The sequence below is a fragment of the Thalia democratica genome, chromosome 3 (assembly GCF_965202585.1).
Source record: "Thalia democratica chromosome 3, ktThaDemo2.hap1.1, whole genome shotgun sequence".
In the NCBI taxonomy this organism is placed as follows: domain Eukaryota; kingdom Metazoa; phylum Chordata; class Thaliacea; order Salpida; family Salpidae; genus Thalia; species Thalia democratica.
Genome location: NC_139167.1, coordinates 52664012 through 52688901, shown reverse-complemented (window position 1 = coordinate 52688901; position 24890 = coordinate 52664012). Strand labels below are relative to the sequence as shown.

The 24890-nt window shown below is 25.4% G+C and overlaps 2 protein-coding genes across 2 annotated transcripts; both read right to left on the bottom strand.

Moving 5' to 3' along the window:
- Positions 1 to 888: 888 nt before the first annotated feature.
- On the bottom strand, positions 889 to 2307 carry LOC145832393 (heme-binding protein 2-like). Its single transcript, XM_082939712.1, has 4 exons — positions 2197 to 2307; positions 1626 to 1761; positions 1343 to 1523; positions 889 to 1075 (listed from the first exon to the last, which is right to left on the bottom strand). Exons 1-4 carry the CDS (start codon positions 2305 to 2307, stop codon positions 889 to 891), a joined length of 615 nt encoding a protein of 204 aa, XP_082795838.1.
- A 7788-nt stretch (positions 2308 to 10095) lies between these two features.
- On the bottom strand, positions 10096 to 24480 carry LOC145831220 (3-phosphoinositide-dependent protein kinase 1-like). The gene is made up of 10 exons (XM_082938365.1): positions 24391 to 24480; positions 21917 to 22046; positions 20394 to 20566; positions 19552 to 19614; positions 17860 to 18082; positions 16617 to 16813; positions 15333 to 15528; positions 14890 to 15029; positions 13356 to 13395; positions 10096 to 12694 (listed from the first exon to the last, which is right to left on the bottom strand). The coding sequence occupies exons 1-10, from the start codon at positions 24456 to 24458 to the stop codon at positions 12398 to 12400; spliced, it is 1527 nt and encodes a 508-aa protein (XP_082794491.1). The 5' UTR covers positions 24459 to 24480; the 3' UTR covers positions 10096 to 12397.
- Between the last annotated feature and the right edge of the window lie 410 nt (positions 24481 to 24890).

Genomic DNA, 24890 nt, shown 5'->3' with positions numbered 1-24890 from the left:
GAAGATTTAAACTGGTTTTAGTTGACATAAAAACAACTAATGTTATGTAAAACTTATGTACAACTACTTTTATTGAACTTGCAAAATAAATTAACTTCATCATATTATAACATTCGCAAACACAATTTTTCTTATCTATCTCGTTTCGTACTCACTAACTTTTAACCAAAACTCATAAATAACACAGTTAACAGTTATAATTGATTGAAAAAACTCTTTTAACTATAAAGTCAATTAAACTTTAAGTACGCTTTATTATATTTAATTATTAAAATAGGTATATTGTAAGTGTATAACATAATTGTGATTAAATATACTAGCTTTTTTAAATATCTTTCAGTTGAAAATAGATATTCATTTTTCATAGTAAAGTTGAAAGTAAAACTATAAACTCTTGTTATGTTTTATTTTTATAATCCATGACAATAAAAAGTATGATTTTTTTCTAAATAAAATAACTTCAATTTAAAGAAATTGAAATAATTGCAACAGTTTATTATTTTTTAAACTCAGAATATGTCTCTTAAAATAAGTTGAATTTATGAAGATGTTTAAAAATGTAGAAAGAATTTTGTACTAACAAATTTAAATAGACAAACTTTATCAAAAAATTAAGTTTCTAGAAGTATTTGTTACATTTAACAATTAAATTTATGTTTGTATGTTAAATAGAGTCATGTAACATACAACCGTAATGCAAGTTTTTTTTATCTAATTTATTGTTCATGATTACGACAAAGTATTTTACGAAATGTAATAATACTTTCATTAGTGCTTTAGGAGTATCAACAAAAAATAAAATTTGAAGAAAAATTTTGTTGCATCAAAAACAAAACTCAATTAAATTAGTATTCAAAATTAAACAAGTATTAAAGTTTTGTTTTAAATTTATTTCTGGATAATCCATACTTCATTTCTGCGTCTGAACCAAACTTCAGGACCATCATAACCGACAGCATAGAAACTATTAAGTTCAAGTTTATCATCACTAACCATGTTCCTCTGAAGAGATTTGTACAATTCAACTCCTTGGTTTATCCAGTATTCATCAAAGAAGAAAACGGATTCGAATTTGCTGTTATATACATTTTTTAATTAGTTTAGTAATTTGTTCTGTGAGTTATAAACTTTACGTAGTATGTATAAAACATAGTACTAGAAATGTTTTTAGTTTTTTACGTTTTCTAAAGATGAAATTTTATTTTTTTTATTCAAGTTATTTTATATTTAATAAGTAAGTTTTACTTTAATATTTATCATACAGTAAGTAATATTTGTTTAAGTCAAAAACATACCTCGAAAATTCTTATTTATTTCTAAAACTGAAACATCTCAAACATACCGAACATAAACATTGAAAGCTGGCTGATCAACAACTTCAACGTCAGAACTGGTTGGGTTTGGGGGGTTATCCATGACGTCAGAAGGGAGAATGAAGTTCATCTGGTAGGTGTTTTGGCAGACTGCGCAGGTTCTTGTTTCGAAAGCGGTTGCAACAGGAGTTGTCATTTCAATTTCCATGTCTGATTAAACAAAGTTTATGTTAAAATGTCGCAAGCAAACTTGATGAGTTTTAATGAAAAAAATAAAACTCAGTTGATTTAAACAATAGTAGAAATGCATACTTCTGTCGTTGTTTTTGGCGATGTAGTCGGCTAGCCTCCAGAACATTGTGTTTTCGACATCTTCGTATCTTGCTGCTTCCATTTTGGTTCTTACTAGTTTACTGGCAGGGTAACTTCTCAATTCATATTCTGAGTTCTGTTTTTTTTTTTGATCAAAATATAATGATAAAAACATTTCTGCAGTGCTAACAGATTGATAACGATTATTTGATGAGTAAGTTTAAAAGATAAATTTAATTTCCTCGAATTTATCCATTAATAAGCTTATTGCGTTGTTATTTATCTTAACTTGATTTTCTTGTAAATATAACCTTAGTATAAGTAATTTACTTAAATATAAAAAACTTGTAATTGTATATCAAATATTTTTTTACTTTCTAATAACGACAAAGCTTCAAGTTTAACGTATTTTCGTAAAACTAATATAATTTAAAGACTTTTGAATCAAGTTAATCAAAGCTATAGATTAAATAACTTAAAACAATATTTAATGCATTTGTTTTACAGTTTGTAGTTTATCATCGTCAACAACATTTTAAAAAGTTCAAAATCAGGTTGCTGTGTAATTTACCGTTTCAAGTACTGTGTATGAAGGAGTTTCATATCCTCTGTACTTATTAGTAGATGCAGCATTAGCAAGGTAGGACAAACCTAGCAAGAGACAAATTGCAGTCAATTTCATTGCGTGTTCAATGAAAGTCTATTTAAGTTGATGCATTGGTAGCAAAATATCGGGTTTATATAGAAAAGGTGACAAAAGAACATGACTGGCGATAATGTTGCACAAGATTGTTGAAAACAGCGAATTAAGGTGTGCGACTGCCTTACAAAAGAACTTGTTCATCTTTGTTTTTACCAATAAGTTTCATTTTATTTAAATACATCAAAAGTAATTAAGAATTTTTACTTATTATAAGTTATAATAAGCACGAATAAATTTAAAATGTTTACTTTCAAAAAATTAAATGAGAATTTTCACTTTATAATACTATTTAAGCTTTAATTATTAAATAATGTAAAGTGTGTAGAAAAAATAACATTTTATAAAAAAAGTTTCGACAAGCTACAGATTTTTTAGAGTAAACTTTTCAAAAAGATGTAAATGACTTTTTAAACTTTAGAAAAACAAAACGAAGAATATTAAATATCGTAAATTAAACTAAGAATAACTACTACAATATGTGTGCACGATTATTCCAGGTAAGACAAGTAAACCTTAGAAACTCATACTTTTATCTAAATTTATTTTTACTAATGTTATTTTGTTTATTAGATATACATTAACATGTTTTTTTTTAGTTAAAATGTTTTTTGAGTTACGGTGGAGAAAAGTTCTGAAACTTACTTAAATATGGCTAATTATAATTATTATTAAACTTCTTTTAACTTGTTTTCTTTAAAAGTTTTTACAATTGTAAAACTAATTGAGAAATAAATTTAAGATTAATTTTTTACACTGTTGCGAAAGTGCCACTTCACTTTTTAAAATATCCTTAAGTAGTGAAAAAATTCAAAGAAATCAACTGAATTAAGTTAATTAATTTACAGAGTAGCATTGGCGTAAAATATTTCTGTTTTTTGGCACAATAAGAAATTTATAACCGAAAAATGACAATTATGTTGTAGATAAAATATGGAGTTGAAAAATGAATCGTTCCTTAAAATTTGAAGAGTATCTAGGACCATAGTGAAATAGACCTTTATGAGCATTTTTTTTTTTTACAAACTCAAATAATTTTTTGAGTTGTGGCCCTTTTTATTTATTAACTTAAACTGACAGATTTGAACTTGATCATAAGTATTAAATGTTAAATAGTAATTTGTATAGCCATGTATCTAAAAAACTGTATCAGCAGGAACATAATATTGACTTTCGAACAATTTCATTATTTATATGTGCTAACAAAAACAACAAATTTAAAAACAACTACTAAAAATTTTAAGAGTTTAGAGAGTTTTGAAAACAGTATAACTAAAAAAATTAAGTTTTTATTCAAAAAAGTAAAAAATAAAAATACGTGTATATTTCTTTTTAGGCAAAACTCAGAAAAATGTTTTTATTCCAAAACACTAAAATTTGTTTATGCTTTGTTTAAAATACTGTGTAAGGTATAAAGCCAGGTCTGGTTAAAAAACAATTTTTTAAATATCAAAATAAAATAATTTAAATAATTTGTTCTATAAAAAACTTTATATTTATAATTCAACTACACATACCATAATTTCGTATTGAGTAATTACAGTATCATAGATTAGCTAAAGCAGCTTAAAGTTTCTGAATAGTGATTTTTTATATGCAGTTTATTTAAAATATATAGCAACTTAGAAGAAATAGAAATTTATAATTACGCAATTTTATTTTTTATAAATTTACAGGGGATAGAAAATTAAGCTTTCAAGAAATATCGTAATGCTAGCTTTAGAACAGTTGTTTACCTTTATTATATAACAAGTCACCTGATTTATAAGAAAGTGTTATAAAAGCAATTACGGTAAATACTTATTCAAGATATAATGTAACTGTTTACTTAAAATTAGGTTACCTAGTTATTAACAAGTATTTTTTCGGTTATGAAAGAAACCTATTCGCAAATTGTAATGTTAATGTTTACTCTAAAGGGTTGCACAAGTACAAGTGCTAATTTTTAGTTTTTTTTTTTCTACAAAAAGTATTGTTAAACGGGCTTGTCAACAAACGCAATAGACAAAGGATTATATAAAACTTGTTTTCGTTATGCAACAAGGCGATCAACTATAATTTACAGACTAAAAAAATAAAAAAATATTTAAGACATTTTACTTTAGTATAACGCATTTTTAAAATATGAATATTGTTCAAAAAATAAAAAGTTTGAGTTAAAAAAGTTTTGTGTGACTTTGTTTTAGTTTTGAATCTAATTTGCTTTCAAATAGCATGCTAAATAAGCTCGAAGTGTCGCTTGAGGTTACTTGTTTAAACTAAATACTTTATGTTCGAAGCGTATTTTTTTATTTGTACAATAAAATAGTATGGAAAAATATCATTTTTAATGTGATAAATCAAAAGTATAAAATATAATGACAAATTAAGAACACTTTAAGTATAATTTTCAAATATGCTAAATGCCCTATGTGCTATGATTGTGGAAGTTTGTTACTGAATTCTTAAAAGTTATATCTAAAAAAGTCAAGTATATTAAATATCAGAATTAAGAATTTAATGTTTAATTTCTCAACTTTATTTTATGCTTTTGATGATAAAAGGTTAGTAATTGTGTCCCTTACTACAGCAGGACTCGGCAAACTGCTGCTTGCAAAACAAAACTTATACAATCGTAAAAGAACCCATAAAAACATACTTCAAAAAAATTTGAAGTAAAAATAAAATGGAAAAACTTTTTTTCTTTTCACTACGGACCTTTTTTATGAAAATTGACCAGTTGTTTATAAAAAGCTGCCGACCCCTGGTTTACATAAAATAGAACTTTTAATTTGCAGAAAAAAAGCGTAAAAAACATCAAAATATTTCTTCGTCCAAGTGACAATGTTGACTAAAACTCTAGTCTTCTTATTATTAAGTTAAAACTATATCTATTAGTAAAATAATTTCAATGTAATAAATTAAGTAAAAAATTGATGTAATTATAATACGGTAAAACAAAAAAACGAATTATATGAATTCAAACGAGTAAGATTGAGTAAGATAAATTATAGTAGAATACCGGAATTCTTGTTTAATTTTTATGAAAACTAGATATGTTTAACTTACTTTTACTGTCGGTTTATTCAAAAATGCTTTGCTACGTTCAAAGTGCAAACTTAAACGGCAAATTATTTAAGTTAAACAAAGTTTCTAATATTATGTTAAAACATAATAATTTCTAAGCTTTTAAATTTTTAGATAAAAATGTTAACTTTATTAACAGAGAAAAATCTAAATATTTTTAGTAATAAGCAAAAGTATCCCATAAGTCTTTGTCAGCTCGTTTAAGAGATCAATGTTTTAAAGCTACTAGACTTAAGAAAACATTTAAGAAGCTAAACAAATTTCAATACAGATATTTTTTATAAAAGTTAGTAAAAACAGCAGTTATCTACTGCGTAACGTTTTAATTAAAAAAAACTTTAATTAAATCTACTTAAATAATATTTACGAAATATAAATCTCATAGTCTAACAAAAATTAATTTAGTTTTAAATTTATTTATTTAAAATATTTATAGTATATAAATTATTTCTATCAAATGTTGCTTTTTTAATTTTTATTTTGAAATAAATTTCAGACGAAGAACTATCACGGCAGCTTACTATAGTTAAAAATTTTTGCCATTCAAACAATTATTAAATGATCCTAAATTAGCGTTTCAGTTCTAATTTTTTATTGATATTTCAGATTTCTTGCCTTAAAGAAACCTGGAACATTTTTTCGTTAAAGTTATTTACACAGTTTTTTATCAATTTTTAAGCATCTCATATTTTGATAATTACTATACCTTTTAAAGCTTGTTACTGGCTTAAATTCATACACTTTTAATATTTCTGTAAAATTAAAGGTTTAACAACAGCTAGATCAGGGTTTCAATTTTTTAAAGGATCCCTTTTAGGAAATTTTTAAATGCCAAGGCCTACTCCAACAAGATTACTCAAAAAAAAATTCTATTGAAAACACCTAGGGCCTTTTTTTTTTTTGCCCTTCATCATCAACTCCAGAATATCTAGTGTAAGTTTCAAATTATGAACACATGACCCTCCCCTTTGGCCCCTTTGCTGCCCATGGTCCCCTACGTCTCTGTTATAGCCCCCAAAGGGGCCACCTGGCCCATTTTGGATAACCCTGAGTTAAACCCTTACCCTAAAATTAACCCGAGAAACTCTGACTTATACCCATTGTGATATCTTAGTTCTTTACTGCACTTTTACTTTATAACATCGTCAAAAAAATTTTGAGATGATTTTTTCAAAAACCTGGTATCTATAAGTCTAAAATTTGCAAAGAAAAAAATTGTTACAGTAAAAATCTACTTTACGTTTCTATGTATCACGTCAAATAACAAATTACAATTTTTTATATATTAATAAAAAAGTCAGTTAAAATATAAGTATTTCATTAATAACTAGAATAAAAATGTTTTAAAGCACGAATACACCAAAATTAGTTAAATTTATTCATGATGTTTAACTTATGTTCGTCTTTTTTTATCTAGTTTTTATACTAATTTTAGAACTTGATTATTTTACAGTACTTAAAAATATTCGTTTTATCGTAAGTATTTTCATACAATATAGAAAGCTATTATAACAAAAGGTTTAGTTAGTTTTACAAAGAATTTAAACAGCTGTTAATATTATAGTTTTTATACTTCTAATTGTTAATTAATTAAAGATTCCGTTACTTATTTTACAATACTAAAAACACTAACTGAAATCCTACAAATATGCTAAAAAAATAAAAACTTTTTTAAAGAAAAAAGATCTATTTTATAGCTAAATGTTTGCAAGGTCAAAAATCAAAAGTTTAACTCGATAAAACATTTTGTAAGCGAATTTTATCGAATAGATCAGTGCTTCTGAAATGGGGTTCCGCGGAACCCTAGGGTTCCGCGACGCCTCTCAGGGGTTCCGCGAAGCCTTTCGAAATCTAAAAAATATCATTAAAAAAGTAAACATTTTAGTAAAATTGAAATTAGGGGTTCCGCGGAAAAGTTGAACTTTAGAAAAGGGTTCCGCCACTAGAAAAAGGTTCAGAAGCACTGGAATAGATTGTAGTTTTTTGCTTAAAAAATCAGACTCAATATAAACTTAGCATTGTTTAAACTATTATTAAAAAATGAAGAATTTTATCAAAAATACGTATCTGAAGTTTGTGTTTTGAGACTACTTTTCCAACTTGTTTATGTACTAGAATCTAATTTGCTTACAAACTAGAGCTTTTTATAGAGATTTACTGTTTACTTAATACTGTTTAAACCAGATTCTTTAGAAATTTAAAACAAACTTTTATAAACACGTTTTTAATCAGCAGTGCTGATATATAATACATATAGTTTAAAAAACTTATTATAATTTAACCTTTAATTGCAAATTTACGTTTCTTTTTTTGATAATAAACTTTGTCATTTTCCTAAATTGCTTTTTAAAACTTTGTATTTTTTTTTAAAACTCGTGTTTCGTGCTTCAATTTGAAGATTAAGATGTTGTAATAAAAGGTTTAACTGTATTGGATTTTAAATTCAATATACTACTAATAAAACTTTGATTATTTTTATTTCACACAAAATAGTTGAGCATACAAACTTTAGTAATTAAATTTTTAATTTATTATGCACGTAGCTTTTTTACGTTTAAACTTTCAAAAGAGAAGTCCATAACTTTTTTAAAAATTTGAGAACAATGGTTTTAAGTCAATTTTTTCATTGTGGAATAAAACAACGCGAATGCATCTACAAAAATAAACTTTTTTAGAATTAAATATAAGAACTTCACTTACCTTTTGTAATGTTTATTAAAAAAAAAACACAAGTTATACTTTTTAAATAAGATTACTTAGCTATGGTTTATAAGTAATGCTAACTTTTTTAACCTAGCTTTTATCAACTTTAAAAATACTATATTTTTACTAAAGTATGACTTTTGTTACTTAACTTAAAATCTAGTTATGTTTTATCATCTTAGTCTGGATTATTATCAGGATTGCCACTCGTTTTTTTCCAAATTTTTTCCAGGTTTTCCAAATTTCTTCCAGGTTTTTAAAAGTGAACATTTTTGGGTCTATTTTTAGTTTTAAGTTTATTTCTATAAAAGAAACTCTGTTAAATAGTACAAAAACATTTAAAAAATGCTGTTAAGTTACTTTAAATGTGTTTTTAAATAAAAAAATTTTTGATGATGACAAAAAAATCTTATTTATATGATAGATTTTTTGTGTCAAATTTAAATTTTAGTACTGAAAATGTTAAAATTATTAAAAATTCCAGGTTTTTTGATCAAAATTCTAGGTTTTTATCAAAATTTATCAAATTCCAGGTTTTTCCAGGTTATTTTTGCCTAAATTGACGAATTTAAGGTAAAGTGGCAACCCTGTATTAAAGAATTGTCTTGGTTTTCACTATTTTTATTTGGGGTCGTGTCAGAAAAGTATAGGCTCAATTCAGCTAAAGTGACTTTCTAACCCGTTCCTTTTTATTTGATATATTTTTATTATTGTAGGTAGAATGTTTTCAAAATATACTTACTATTTTGTCTCAAATTCATACTATTTTAAACTTATTAAAAAAAAATCAAAACTAAACCTTATAAACTGTTTTAAAAAGATAACTTTAAGTAGTACGAGTTGTTTATAAGTTTTTTTTTTCAAACTTTAAGATTTGTTTATTATTTTTGTTGTGAACCATTTGAACATGGATTAGTTTTTTTCCTGCAATAAATAAACAAAGCAAATTTTTTTACAAAACCTAAAGTATTGTCCTCGCATAAATCATTTTAAAATTATGCTTTTAGGTTTTTTAATGAATTACTACGGTTTTAAATTAGTAATACGACAGGATATTTTAATTTTTAGGTTCATAATGTACAGGGTTCGTGCGCAAAATTTTTATATTTAACCTGATTTTTACCGGTTTAGCCTGATAATTTTTCAAAATAATAAAAATATTATTTAGAAGTCATTTTGGGTATCTGGGGGTCTTAATTAGTAAATTAACAAAATAAAAATGCTCACAAAAACTACTTTTACAGAAAATATAAACTTAACAAAGTTACTTTTTAACATCTACCAATCGCTTACCCAGATGTATGGCCTTATGATTTAGTATTAGGGCAATAAAACTTTTTAGTTGTAAAAAAAATACTACAGTTTTTAATTCTACGTTTTATATTTGTCATAAAAAGGCTTACTTTTACATTAAAAAATTGCTTTTCCTGTGGTATTTGTAATAAGATTATAATTGAAAATTTAAAATGTTTAAATTGAATTTTTGTAATTTTCTCAAAAAGTGAGTTTTTATTGATACTATGTTCAAGTTATTTTGAAGTAAAAAAGTTTATTTGTCATCTATTGAAATTATAAAGATTAAGTACCGAAAAACGAATAAACAAAAACTAATATCATAACGTTAAACTACTACAAAGTTTTCAATACATCTTAATAAGAATACACAAAATTATATAAGTATTTTTTGAACAACAGTGTAAAAAATCATTTTCACGTGAACAAAAACGTGTTTTATAAAATTGAATGAGTACTTCTTTAAAACTTATAAAAAAGATTAATAGACTCTTTAATTTAGCAAACTTTTAATACAGTAGCTTCTAAAACTTAAAATAAAATTTAGAATCAAAAACTTGGCAAGTATTTTAATTCAAATATATATAGCTTAAACTCATTTTTAATAAAAAAATAAAAGTTTTTAAAATAAGTAACCAGAAAACAAATACTTTTAAAACAAAATTTAAGTACAAGTAAAAATAGACTAAAGTATTTAGTGTATCGCTTATAATTTTACATATTAAAATAGAATACTTATATTGAAATATTTTTTTTTCATCAGACTAAATTACAAATTTAAAAAATTCAATACAGGACGAATAGAGATTAACTTATATTCATATCAAAGATAACTTGCGGTTTACAAATAAGCTTGAAAAATCTCTAATTCTTTTCAAAGTTTTACAGGTACTACAAAAAAATTTATAAATATGAATGTTTTTCTGAGATTAAAAAGCGAATACGAGGTCGTTGAGATCTTTCAAGAAAGCAATCGATTGCGTTTAAGGTGTAAAATAATCATATAACTTAAATTTATTAACCATATAAAAAATAAAAATCAAGCTCTACGGTAAAGTAAGTTTAAAAAACATAACAATGATATTAAAGTAAAGTATTCTTTTTTTTTTCAAAAGTTCTTAAAAGGAGTTATTTATATAAGTTTTTTTTTACTTTATTTCATCTGTAATAATGATGTTTTGCCTACATGCGCTTAAAAACTTTTTTAACAAAAGCCACTGTGTTTTTTAACATTGTGCAACTTCTGTAAAACTCTGAAGCTTTTATATGATTAATTTGGTTTTGAATGTTATCTAGGCTATTAAAAAAAATTGCTTTATTAAACTTAAAACCCGATTTTAAAATATTTTAAGTAAACTGTATTTTTAATATTAAATGTAGCTTGTTTAATTCATAGAAAAAAGTTACTTTTTGAGTGCTTTTTTAGTAAGCTATTAACGAATTTCAATAATTAAAAATTAAAGTGATTCTGAAAGGTATATATAACATTCAACGTGTGATTTACACATATATACCAATTAAAAAATAATTATAATTAGCACAACTTACTATGTATGAAACTAGTTGTCTTTTAAATAGTGCATGAGTTTATATAACTGTTAAACAGTTGTAAATTGAAACTTAATAAAAATTATAAAAAAGTTCCTTTGTAAAAAGCAGATCTGCAAAATTAATTATAACTCATTCCAAACTTTAAAAAATACTTTTTAGTATCTTAAAACATTGAAAAATATTTTCTAAAAAATAATCAAATTTATTACTTAAATCTTAATCCCAACAAGTTTTAAACTTTAAACAAGCAATTTTTTCAACCCTTAAAATTTTCAAACGTTTTCATAAAAAAAATCCAACCAAAAACTATTTCGTAACTCTTTCGGAGGCAATTTGTAATAAAAGTTTATCAGTATGACGTCAAAAACAAATAAATGACATCATCTTTCCTTAAGTTCTGAAACTTCAACCTGACCAAAAGTCAAATTTTGAAAAGTCATTCATCAGAAAGTTACAAAAAAGAACTAATAACAAAACAACTCCATTCATTGGCACGTAGGATTTATATTTAAATTTTTTTTTTGGACAAACATCTTAAAGACTTTGCAGAAACTGAAAAATACAATAAATACTATTTTACTATTTACTATACAAATACTAATTTATATAGGACTAATCATAATATCTGGGCGCTTGGCTAACATATTGAAAGACAAAAAAAAACTATGGAATCATAAAAGAAGTGTGAAAGCATATCGTAGAAACCGTCCCGAATAGAAAAGGTAGTAGCTGAGGAGTAGCAAAACTGTTTTATTAGATGCTATAACCATAAAAACTTCCAGGTGGGTGTAACAAGGTTTTAGCACTAAAATAAATTTCAAACGCTACTACCGTTTATTGTTTTTCAGGCAGGTTAATTTCAAGTGGGTTGAGTTTACGATTTTGTAAGGCATCTTGACTGAGTTTTCTCGCAACTCTGAAAAGTAAAACAAAAGTGACCTATATGGCAACGCAACAGTCGTGAATCCGAAAAGTTCTGTGAACAGATAACAAAGCTAAAACTTGAGAAAAGAGATCTAAAATATTCCAAATCGTTGAGCATACAAGAAACAGAAATTTTATTTAATATGATAGAGTTTTTAGCTATTTAAGTCCTAATATGTTGGATTCTTGAAAACAAAACACAAGATTTTAAGCCATAAAAATTCTTTAGTGATCTTTCGATGTTTTGTTACCGGAAACATTGACAAAGTCTACAACTATTAATTTTAAAGGAGAAATTCTGAGGCGTTCTAAACATTATCTCGACCACCCGTAGCTTCGAAGACTCAAAAGTTCAAACAAAAATCCAACTGTACCAAAAAAAAATTTAATCTACAAGCTCAAGAAGTTAAGACTTTAAAAAGCCACAGATAACTCATCTTTCTCCAGAAGCTTTTCATCATCGAAAAATGCTATATTGCTATCAAAAATTCACTAAAAAAAATAAAAACAAAAATATTTTGCACCACGCGCGCAGCTACGAAGACTCGGGAAAGTAGTGCTTCTTCACCTGCATTATCTTGTTTGCCCACACTTTGGCGTTGCAAGTCTTGTCAACCAACTTGTAAGTCCTGCTCGGCGTCTGGATGTTGAAGCACTTGAAGTCTTTCACGACCACTTTCAGGTTCTCGCTGAAGGGAATTTCCCCTTTGAGCATGTTGTTGGCGGGGTCGATGTACAATAGTCTGGGGCCCTCGGTCAGAACGAACACCCGGGTTTTAACCGATAATCCGCGCTTCTTGTCCAGAGTCGCCTGCTTCAGGATGAGTTTGCCCTGCGAAATGAAATCAAACTTATTTATAATATTAATTATAAATGTGTACAATTTACATAAATGTTTAAAACAAAATGTAATTAGAATTGTTTGAAATAACAATAAAATTTTAACTATTTATAGGGGTAGGTAGTTTGTTTTATAAATTGCTTAAATTTTATTAAGCAGTGCATATTTAATTACTTCTTAAATTTATTAGTGATTTTAAGTGTTTTGTTTAAGTTTTATTGTTTTTCTTTTCTTTAAATAAGCGGCTCGCAAATACTTTAGTTTTAAGTCCTGCACAAAAATGGTTTTTTTTTTGTAAATCTGGCCTGCATTCAAAATAAAATTTTCAACTCTAAATTAAACTAATTCATATAGTAAAAACTAAATAAATATTGAACAAACTGGTTAAAATTTACTTGTAAAACTTTGTAAAATATAGGTAAAATAGTTAAAAAAATTAAAAGTCTAAATGTTTAATAAAAGAAAACTTATATTTAGAATTTAACATTTAACAGTTTTTTAACATAATATCTAATTTCAATATGCTTATACACTTATCTCATTTTATAATTTTAAAATTTTCACTAAATTTGTTTTTATAAATAAATAAAAAATTAAGCTACTTAAAGTTAAACTTTAAATGTAAATATAGAAATATTATATTTTAAATTACCTGTGCATGGTAGTCATAATCACTGTATTTGTTTCTTTGTCTGTTATAAAACAACTATGTTATACATTATTTAATCATACAACGTCAAATAATTTATTTTTTCAATTATTTACTGCGATAATAATAACAAAAAATACCGTAGTTAAGTTGTCTTCTCCTATAAAGTTAACTTAAATTAAGTGGTTTCAAACAGTTTTTGTGAATCATCATTTTTCATTTATAATAAATCAATTTATAAAACATAGTGTCAATATCTTGACTGCAATTTTTTTTTTTAATTTTTCAATCTAAATAACAATGCAACAAACTAATTTACTTAGTTTAAAACATTAAGTTAAAGTTTATAAACTTCGAAGCCGTTTTTTTTCATAGCATTTTTATATAATCAGTAGTTAATATTACTTTTGATTTAAATTTATTAGCTCAAAATAATAAAATTGTAACAACAAAAGTAATCAAAAGAATCACAAAAAAAAATATCAGATGTTTTTTAACATACATATTGGCAATCTAATATTTTGAACATTTACAAAAAAGTATAGAAATTTTTTTCTTTAACAGTTTACAATAAAAATATAAAAAAACAAAACAAAACTATTTTTAGTGTTTACTTAAATATTTTCAGTTAAAATTTTTTTTAATGTAAAATCTAAAACAATTTGAAACAATGTTTTAAATCACAAGCTATTTATAATTTTTATCTACTTTGCTTTATCTATTTTTTTAATGCACAAAAACTTTAATCTGTAGTGTAACTCATTATACTTTTTAACAACAATGCTTGCCATTAATTCTTTATGAAAAAACACACTTATAAAATTGTCAAGAATTTAAATAAATTATACTATTATTTTCATACTAGAAGCTCAGCCACATAATGGCAATTTTTCACACCAAAAATCTGTCTAAAAATAAATCTATTTTTAATTTTAATGTAATTCAAATCAAGGTCATAACTAGTAGACGGCAGATTGCTTATCTTCAAAATATTTGCAAGTAAAAAAAATTTTTTGATATTTTAAAACTTATCATTGTCATTCTTTTAAATATTTAAGTCGTTTTGTTTTTCCTATGGGAAGTTACAAGTTTTTAAACTTAAAAATATATGTGATAACAAAACGCACTATAATTGATGAAACAAAAATAAAAAAATAGATAGTGCAGTATATATATGATATTAATAAACATAGAACCGAAATTGAAAACTGAATTTAAAAACTATTTAGGTATGTCGACTAATCATCATACAAATCAGTACTTCCTGAATTATGGGCAATTCAGTTTCTAAATAAACAAAATTAAATTTCTTAAATAAAAAAATATTGGTTAAAAAAATTATCAATGACAATGGTAACCTAAACTTTACTAATTTATAATGTATTAATTTATTAACTTAATGAGCAATTTACTTTTCTTGATAAAACAAACATTTTATCAAGTAATTTAAAAATATTATTAAACACATCAAGCACAAGTCAAACTATTGCTTCATTGTATATATATATATATATATATATATAGATTACTCGTTCACCTGTTTAACCATTTGGTTTTTTCCATATTGCTCATGTTTATCGGCAGTCCCGTGTTTTCAATGTCTTCGGGGTCGCTCTTCTTATTAGATTCGCAATCAGACAGCTTGTTCATCTTTTCGAACCTTGCCAGTTGCTCGCCCTGAAATCAACATTTTGTGTTTGTTGCAGAACAATTTTAAAAGCACGAATGAACAACAAGCTTTGAAAAAAAGTTACGAGAAAATTAAGAACAATTGCATTTACTGGTGATGTAGTACTGTTTATCATTATAAGTTTATTATTTTTTTTAGAGGTAGTGTAGTTAAACTTTTGAAAAACACATCTCATCCAACTGTTTAAAGATCTCGTCAATTGACACAACTAAATATATACAAAAAAAAAGAAATTTACTTAATAAACACTTTTCTTTAATAATTAATATATATATACACAATATTCTAACTTCCAGCAACTGAAGCTCTTCCAAATAATTGTCAATTTCGTCACCGTTGGATCCCTCCTCGGTTGACGAATCCGTGATGAGTATCTCCCTCAGGTGAGGTGAAATGTCCTGCTCCAGCACGTGATCCCAGTCTACGGAGGCGAAGAAGGGATGCTGTTTCAGACCCGGGTAACCCCCCATTGACGGACTTCCCAGCCTTTCAGATAGTTGTAAGGTTATTGATTCGTGTTTTTGTTATGTATAAGTTTATTGTGCACGTACATGTTTGTTTTTTAATATACTTCGAGGACAACGCATTTTATGGAACTCTTAGCTTTTTTTCTAACTACTTTATAAAAGCTAAAATTTAACGCATGAACTGAACACATAAAATAGAGTTACTATATGAAAACTGTTATGGAATAATTAGAATTTTAACATTAATTATGTTTTAAATAAGCCAATCAAGCACTTTGTTGATAGACTTTCTAATCTATACGAAGATAACATTAACAACTGCTTGTATTATATGATCATTAGCATTTTCTACAATGAAAAACAATTAGTTGTTTAGAAAATAAAAACCCTAATTTAACAATCTTCCTCGTCTTTTGTAAAAATATTTTTTTATTTGTATAATTGAATCATACAAACACGTTAGTAAACATATCATACATTTCTTTTTTTATTTTGTGTTCTATTTTAACAATTAATATTTAAAACAAGTAATTTTTTAAACAGGTTAGGGAGCCATTAAAGAATATTTAACCATAAATATAGATCGTTTTTTTTTTGTTTTAAAAAATTCTAACCTAACATGTAAAAACTTTTAACTTATTAGAGTAAACTAGCTTTTGATACATTTAAATCAAATACAATGTAACTAACACAAATTGGAAAGTGGTCATAGATTTTTAGTAAATAAGCATTTTGAACATAAACAAATCTTAAAAAATACTACTTCAATAGTTTTTTTAAAGCTTTCAGCAAAAAATTCATATATTAAGGTATATTTAAGATTTTCATAATGTCTTTAGGTTTATAAGTATGTACTTAAATCCAGTTTAGATGGTCATAGATTATAGTTAAGGTAAGTTAAGAATGCACCTGCAAAAAGGAGACCAACTGATATTGTGAATGTTATTATAGTAAATGTTACGTTAGGTTTTTAAATTTGAGTAGCTGAATTTATAAAAGCAAAAAACTTTAAATAAAAACAAAAACTGCTACGATTGCTAAAAAGTCTTAACTACCAATAAAATTCAAATTTCGCTTTCATTCTCATTCAAACTCATAAAAACCAACCTTTTCGACGGGTCAGTGACGATGAGGCTGCCGATCAGGTCCTGGCCTTCCTCGTCCACGTCCTCGGGCACCGCGTAGTCGAAGTTCTTTATTTTCTGCAGGATCAGGTAGGAGGTGGCGTCGTTGAAGGCGAACGTTCCGGTGAGCATCTGGTGGACGATGCAGCCGAAGCTCCACAGGTCTGAAGCTGCCGACACCTGAGGTGGGTTGTTAAAAAAAAATAAACTCGATGCTGTTCAGAGAAACATATTTCTGCAAACCTAACTTAAATACTTAAAACATAAAAACAATGACATTATTTTTATAAATGTGACTTATTTATTCAATAAACTTGTAAGCTTGATTCTGTTCGTAAAGTTTTGTTTTTAACTATCGAAACCTGAAGTAGATATTTAGAAAAATAAAAAAGAAAGAAGTTATACGGTTGAAGATGCTTAAAATTACTTAATAAACTTAAAAAAAAAAATGATTTAATTTGAATTTGTGACTATGTAGGTAGTTCTTCAAAGAAAAAATACTTATTGATACTGAAAAATGAAATACTTTTTAAAAACAACTATAGAACAATTATTATCAGGGTTCGCATTCTTACAACAACAAAAAACAGCCACAGTGACATAAATATAGCTTAAATCAGCCTGAACTATTAAGAAAACTTTAAAAACTGAAAAAAAAAGTATTAATAAATTTTTAACACTTATGAGAAACTGTAATAGGAACAAAAGGATTTAATGTTCAGATAAATAATAAATTTTGAGAAAAATTGTTAATTTAAAAGTCATAAAAACTAGTCTGGGTTTTTCAAAAAACTTCTAACTACTTTGAGTTGGCCAAAGTTTGTGATAACTTTGTAAGATTAAAGTAGGCATTAAATTTTATTATACATTTTTAAAATATAAAGAATGGGTAATAGAAATTATATAAATAAACAGGTTCGGCTAAATGTAAAAAAAAACTATTGAAAAACGTGATTCTTTTTTAAAATAATATAAATTAATAAAACAACAAAACGTACATCAAACTATAAAAAAACAATCAACAGAACATTTGTATGTTGTAAAAAAGTTATTTTAATTTTATTTTTTCATGTTTCATTAAAAATGATAAAAATTTAAAACAATTTTAAAATCCCTCAAATTTGTGTTTCATATTTTCAGAAACTACAAACTAAACCAAACTGCATTAACAAATATCACGCAAAAAACAAGTACCAACTTTTCAATACAACTCACAAAACCCTCACCATTTTGTCCTGCATGATTTCGGGGGCGATGAACTGGGCCGTGCCCACGAAGCTCGACGGCCTCTCCGCCCAGATGTCCTCGCTTTCGGGAATTTCCCCAAGCCGGAGATCTTTCAAGCTGGAGTTTTTGTTGAACTCGGGGGTGAAGTCCTTGGCGGTGCCGAAGTCGGTTATCTTGATGTTGAGTTCGTCGTCCAGCAAGATGTTTTCCGGCTTCACGTCTCTGTGTGACGTCATAACATCAATAAGAACATTACTTGCAGCAAGCAAGTAACACACTTGTTTATACTTGTCTATTGTTTTTATGAGCACTTAGTCTCTGACACTAAATAGTATATTGTCTTTATTTCGTAATTTGTTAACACTTGATAAACCTTTCAAGGTGTCAATTTTGAACGACAGGTTTTTTACTACTATGAATTTCAAGTAAATAATTTATTTTTGAAACGATTTTTAAAAATCTTAACTTGTTAAACATGTGACATTACAAAGCTTACATCGTGTTTGTGGTTGTCTATTTTTTAATGTGCATTAATCTTTGTTGTTGTTGCGTGAAAAATGTTGTCTTTATTTTATAAGTGGTCAAATTAGACAGTAAGACTTAAAGTTTCAAATTTAGCGATAGACTTTATAACTATGAATTTTGAAGTGAACAAACCAGACTAAACAATGATATTTAAAATTCTTAAATTGATCATAAAACTTTATAAAAGTATTATTTTTTATATATCGATAATAATAATTATCTTGAATGAAAATATTCAACAACTATGTTTACAATAACTTAGTTAATACAACAAGACAATTTAATGCAAAAGTGTCACGGTGTATAGAAGAATCTTTAGTGCATAAGTAATAATCAGTTCAAAAGTTTAACTGGCAAAAAATTTTGTGATTATTTTATAAGTTTTATTTCTCGTTAAATTAACATCATGATGAAATGAGAAAACTGAATTTTTAAATTAATCTTGTAGCATCAACTTTAGGACAGTATGACAGCTCTTTTAGATGATGCTTTAGAAGTATTAAAAATAGTTTACTGTTTGGATTTGCAATAATAAGTAGTTGTTGAATTTTAAAATTAAATTATATTTATACTTAAATAAACATTGAATTTTTTTAATTAAATTAAAACCGAACACTAAGTTGTAAAGCTAACTATAAAACTTTATAAAATAAAAATATATATGATTAACGAAGAAAAATTGACTAATTTAAATAAGAAATCAATTTCAAATTAGTTTTTTAAAAAGGTCATAAAAGTCAAAAACCGCCCTGGTTTTTTTCAAACTTCAAAATTGACCAGAGTTATCCTTAATGGCCTGACTGAGCGACAACCATGACAAACGTTCAGTTTATAGCCATTGACAATTACAACAAGTTTAAGTTTGACTATTATAGTTTTAGTAAATTCTAAGTTCATCACATAGTTAGTTTAAGGTGCCAATTAATAAAGCTTTTAACTAGTTTTTAAAAGTAAGTCGTTTTAATTTAATACCTATAATATCTTTGTTTGTATTACTTCAAAACCACTTACAAGACAAAAACTAGAGATTTTGTTAAATTAAGTACAAATGTGATGATTTGAATAGAAGTTAAATTACTTAAAGAATAATATGAGCATTAAAACTTTTTAGAGTTTTAAAAACAATGCAATCTTATATCGTTTTTTTTTTCTTTATTTACACAAACCTGTGAATAATATTGAGCGAGTGCAGATATTCCAATGCAGTAATGATCTGTGCGCAATAAAACCTGAAAAGAATAATTAAAATCAAGTATAAAATTATATCTACAACATTAAAGTTTTTCTTTATAAGCATGTCAATGGCATAACAACTGCAAAAAAAAAACAACAATCATACACTATTTTTAATGCAAACTTTATAACAGATGTTTTAAATGGGGACGGGTCAAATATGCACAAAGACACTTTTGCACGAAAAGTCAAATATGCATTAAGGGACACTTTTGCACTGAGAGTTACTTTTGCACGAAGGGTCATTTTTGCACGAGAATTAAAAAATTAAAGATAAATGTTAAAATACAAAAAGAAAAAAAAGTTACCGAACGAGGGTAAGGCTTAGGGATAACAGTGATAGCATTAATAAAAAAAAAAATAACTACTAAAAATTATTATTAATAAAAAACAAGAAAAAATGAATATATATTAGTTAATATATATATATATATATATATATATATATATCAATTAACAAAAAAAAAAAGCTACCGACCGAGTGTAAGGGTTACAAGTAGCAGTGACAGTAAAAATAAAAAATAAATAATAACTAATGTAAGAAAACTAATTATAACTAATAAAAAATTAGTTACTGACCGAGGGTAGGGGTTGAGGGTAACTGTAATAGTAAAAAAATAAGTTAATAAAAAAGTTAAAAAAAAAAATAATGATAAAAATTTAACTTTATTTTTAATTTCAGCCTGTGCAAAAATGTCTTCGTGCAAAAGTGTCCCTTCGTGCATTTTAACTTCTACCCGTTTTAAACAGACTATAAAACAAATCAAAATCAAACCTGCACATTTCACTGCTAAACTTTCCCAACTTTCTTATTTTCGAGTGGAGGTCGCCCCTCTTGGCCAGGCTCAGCCCAAAATAGAGGTAGTCGCTGTCATGGAAGCAGAAGTTGAGGGAGACGAAGAACTTGTGGTGGAACAACCTGTTCAGTATGTTCTTCTCCCTCATTACCTGAAACGAATGATAGAATTTACAAAAGCACGGCACAAAATTGAGAGTGAGATATTCGAAATGACTGTGCTAATATGGTTGGCATGGGTTTTGTGAAAAATTTCTCTAGGTTTTCGAAAGTACACATCAGTGTCCATTCTAATATGAAATCAAATTAAAGGTGAAAGACTGTCTAAAATCCTATAAAAATAATTTTGTTTTTTAACAAATAAAATCCTAAATAATAGAAAATAAAGTTTGTATATGACAGATATTCGTTAGTCTAAATTTCATTATATTAGATGTAAAAAATACTTATAATTCAACATTTTTTCAAGTTTTATGACAACCCTGGTACTAAAAATATGTATTATAAGAACAAAAACGAAATATATAACATACAGAAGCATTACCATGTTGAAATTCTGAGCAATAAAATCTATAAACTTTGAAGTGAAAAACTTGTTCTTAATAAAAATTAAAACAAGAACTAATATTCAGAAAACCATTAATTACTATTGTTAAAAAATTCTAAAAAAATTAATATAAACTGTATCTCATATTTAAGTTTTACGTTTATGAACGACAACCCTGGTACTAAATATATGTTATATAAGAACAAAAACGAAATAAAAAACATACAAAAGCATTACCATGTTGAAATTCTGAGCAATAAAATCTATAAACTTTGAAGTGGAAAACTTGTACCTAATTAAAATTAAAACAAGAACTAATATTTAGTAAACCATTAACTACTGTTGTTAAAAACAATTATAAAAATCTATATAAACTTTATCTCATATTTAAGTTTTAGGTTTATGAACGACACTAACTAATAATACAAACCTTAAACCTATTTCTGGTTCAAAGTTTTAAAAATAGAGAAATAAAACATTAAAACACAACTTATTGGTTATATGGGTTACTATATGAAAAAAATTACTACTATAGATGGAGAGATGCAAAGACTAAGAGGCAACCACGAATTATATAAACAGTTAATACATACAACTATAATTCAACTGATATATTTATATTCCAAAAACTTAATGAAAAAATGTAAACAGTTTAGTTGCCAACATCAACAAAACTAATAAGCATATTAAGTATAAACTTTTAGCAAACTTTATAAAATTTTGAAAAAAAGTTTCATGAAAAAGTTTTTCTTTGTATGTTTGATTGATTTTTTTACAGAACTAAAAAAATTTCAAAAGTACATTCAAATATTATAAATAGATCTTACAGTATTTTTTTTAAATATGAAATAAAGACCAGTGTTAGTTTTTTTTGTAAAGTGTTATGTATTTCTATTGAGTAATAAAAAAAATCAAGACAATAAGTTTTATCTACCCAACAATTAACAACATCAACCTGATGAAGCTTGTTTTCTTTTTCGATGTGCTTTTTTGTGAGTATTTTAACAGCGAATTCGTCCCCATTGAACTTTCTGGTCACCAAGTTCACCGTGGAAAATGATCCTTCTCCCAAAACTGGACCCCATCTTCAAATTTATAGCGTACTTATTTTAATTTATTTTGTAGGTATATCTACTAACTGTTATTAGTTATATATTACTCTACGAGTCTTAAATAAGATAAAACTTTAAATAAAATAAATTGAGTATTGAGTACAAACAATATTTAAATGAGCTTTTAAAACAATTAATATTAAAAACTATGTTATTAATGTATTTAATTGTTACAAAGCATTTGAACTATACAACAATAGTATATATCAAAACAACAATGAATATTATGATTTTTTACTTTTTTAACAGTACTAGTTTATTTATAAAAATATCTTTTACATAAGTTCTCCTAAATAATAGTTTTATTTTCGTTAAAGCCAAAAAGTTATAATTTTATTTTTAATAAAATGACACTACCATATGTTTACCCTATTTATTTTAGGGATTTTTGTTTTAAATATAACATACCTTTTAAATAAAATAAAGTTTTAATGAATTTTGAAACATAGTCTATTTTCAAGTTAATACTAACTTATTGTTAGTATTCTCAATTTTCTTTGTAACACTGAGTATTTATCATCTCATAGGTTTTTTGAGCTAAGAATCAAAAACTTTAGGATACATATCTTACTTATTTTCAAACAATGTTTTTAGAGATTAGTAAAAAATAAGAAAATATGTTTATATTAAAAAAAAAAAAGTGTTTTATGAAATTCAACCAGTTGGTTGGTTAATTAAACTTAGTATAAAAAAAAATTGCTTAAAATATTTAGGACAGCAGAGATTTTTTCTAAACGTTTTAAAAAAAAGTAACCAAGTAATTGAAGAGTAAAGGGGCAATTATTTTATAATTTCTGCCAAGGGGTGGTTTTTCGAAAAAGAGTTAAAGAAATCCTGCTCTATAGTCAATAATTATTTGTAAAATTTAATGGTGCTTTATTTTTCATACATTATGAGTACATTCAAAACATAAGAGTATTAATTTTGATAGATTTAATATAGGTAATTGTATTCTACTAAGCATAAACATTATTTTGACAAACTTCATACAATATATAATTACAGTTCATTTATTTGCTATATTAACAAAAAACATTTAGAACTAAATTTACTTAATTGTTTTAATCCTCAAACAAATAAAAATTTCATAAAGTTTATGTTTATTAACAACCAATAAATACAAAATTAAATGTTTTTTTCTTTGATAATTTTTGGTTTTACAGTGAGAAATCACTTATCCAGACTTCACTTATCCGGAAGCTCACTTATCCAGACAGCTTCAGTTGAGAAAAAAACTCAAAAAATTTTTAATATTAAACACAAGCATTTTAGTGTGATACAACTATATAAGATTTTATGATTAAAAAATTTAAAGTGATTTTATAAGTTCAGAAATTTAGTTCATTATTATGAAGTAGTTATACTACTAAAGGTTAGATTCAAATTTTGTTTAAAACTAATTCAGTTATCAAAAACCTTTGTATGTAAGAGAGTCAATTATTTTTTTAATAACATTATTTAAAATATGACTTTAAGTCTATTTTTAACTTTTAAACATTTTTTGATAATTGATAAAGTTTTTTTAGGAAATGAATCTACAATAATTCTTTTATGTTTGATTTTTAATTCAAACTGTATTATATAAGTTAATATTTATTTACAAACACTTTTTGTTTGAGACGGGTTCATGATAGTTTTTTTAGAAGTTATATAAGTTTGACACACTCAACATACCATGTTTTAGAAGTGGACAAGACATCAAAAAAAAAGAAAACAAGTTGCACTAATCATTGAAAATAAACTAGAAGTTTGTATAATGGTAGAAAAAATGTGCTCAAGTCCTTTATAATGGAGCAGTTTAGTAGACAGGTCAACTTTGTACAATGTTTTGAAAATTTTAAAGCAGAAAAAGAGAAGCTGAGCTTTTATTATTTATTATGCATTTCATAATATCCAGCAGTTGTATTGCTTTACAGAAAAAAATATTGCATGTACTTATCCGAAAAAAATGCTTAACAAGACATGTTTATAATAAATCTTGCCAAAAATGTCCGGATAAGTAAATAAGCACTGTACTAACAAACAAAATCATATAAATTAACTTTATTTTATATAAAATATGATGAAATTTTCGATTTAATTATGCATTTAAACAACTAAACATGTGTAGACTTAAACATTTATAGATAATTAAAAACAAACTATCTAGTTTTAGTTATAGCACAAAATAAATTATCTAAAAAAAATTTGCATTTGTATACTTATGATACTTAACTAACTGTAAATGTAAATAGGCTAAAATTAGTACTAATAAAACAGTTATATTAAGCAGTCTAAATTAAATCAACTTTAATTTTCTGCTAGTTTTCATAATAACCTGAAATCTTCACGTTTAAATTTCAATTTAGTAATAGATTCCTTTTTAATTGATTCTCCTCCTTCCATTATAAGATGTGTTTAGAAAAATCTAAAAAATAAATTATTATTTAAACTTGCTTTGTTTTACTCACACTTTATCATTTGAATTTTCATTACTAAAAAATCGAAATTTTAACCAATTTTCAAGTAAAGTATAAAACAGATTTATATTCAAGTAACACTAAAAAATACCATTAAAGATATCTGTTTTTCTGCTTTGTATTTTTATAGGGTTTTTCTGTGAAAATTCTAAAAAATCAAAATTATCATTTATTTTTTTAATCAAAGTATCTTATAGCCTGTACTTTTTAAAGTATATCTTTTATAAAACTATTTTAAAATATTTTTTTATAGGTTTTCAAAAACTATTAAGCTTATTATTGCCAAAAAAATAAATAAAAAGTAGTAAATTTTCTAAAACAATTGTTAATACTTAAAAATCTAGCTTTATCTCATATT

Excerpts from the sequence above, each read along its gene's own strand:
- LOC145832393 (XM_082939712.1), bottom strand. The coding sequence starts at position 2,307 with ATGAAATTGACTGCAATTTGTCTCTTGCTAGGTTTGTCCTACCTTGCT. Across the intron at positions 1,762-2,196 it reads CATACACAGTACTTGAAACG|AACTCAGAATATGAATTGAG; the intron begins GTAAATTACACA and ends AAAAAAAAACAG. Across the intron at positions 1,076-1,342 it reads GCTTTCAATGTTTATGTTCG|CAAATTCGAATCCGTTTTCT; the intron begins GTATGTTTGAGA and ends TGTATATAACAG.
- LOC145831220 (XM_082938365.1), bottom strand. The coding sequence starts at position 24,458 with ATGGAAGGAGGAGAATCAATTAAAAAGGAATCTATTACTAAATTGAAA. Across the intron at positions 16,814-17,859 it reads AAATCATGCAGGACAAAATG|GTGTCGGCAGCTTCAGACCT; the intron begins GTGAGGGTTTTG and ends AACCCACCTCAG. Across the intron at positions 15,529-16,616 it reads GTCACTGACCCGTCGAAAAG|GCTGGGAAGTCCGTCAATGG; the intron begins GTTGGTTTTTAT and ends ACTATCTGAAAG.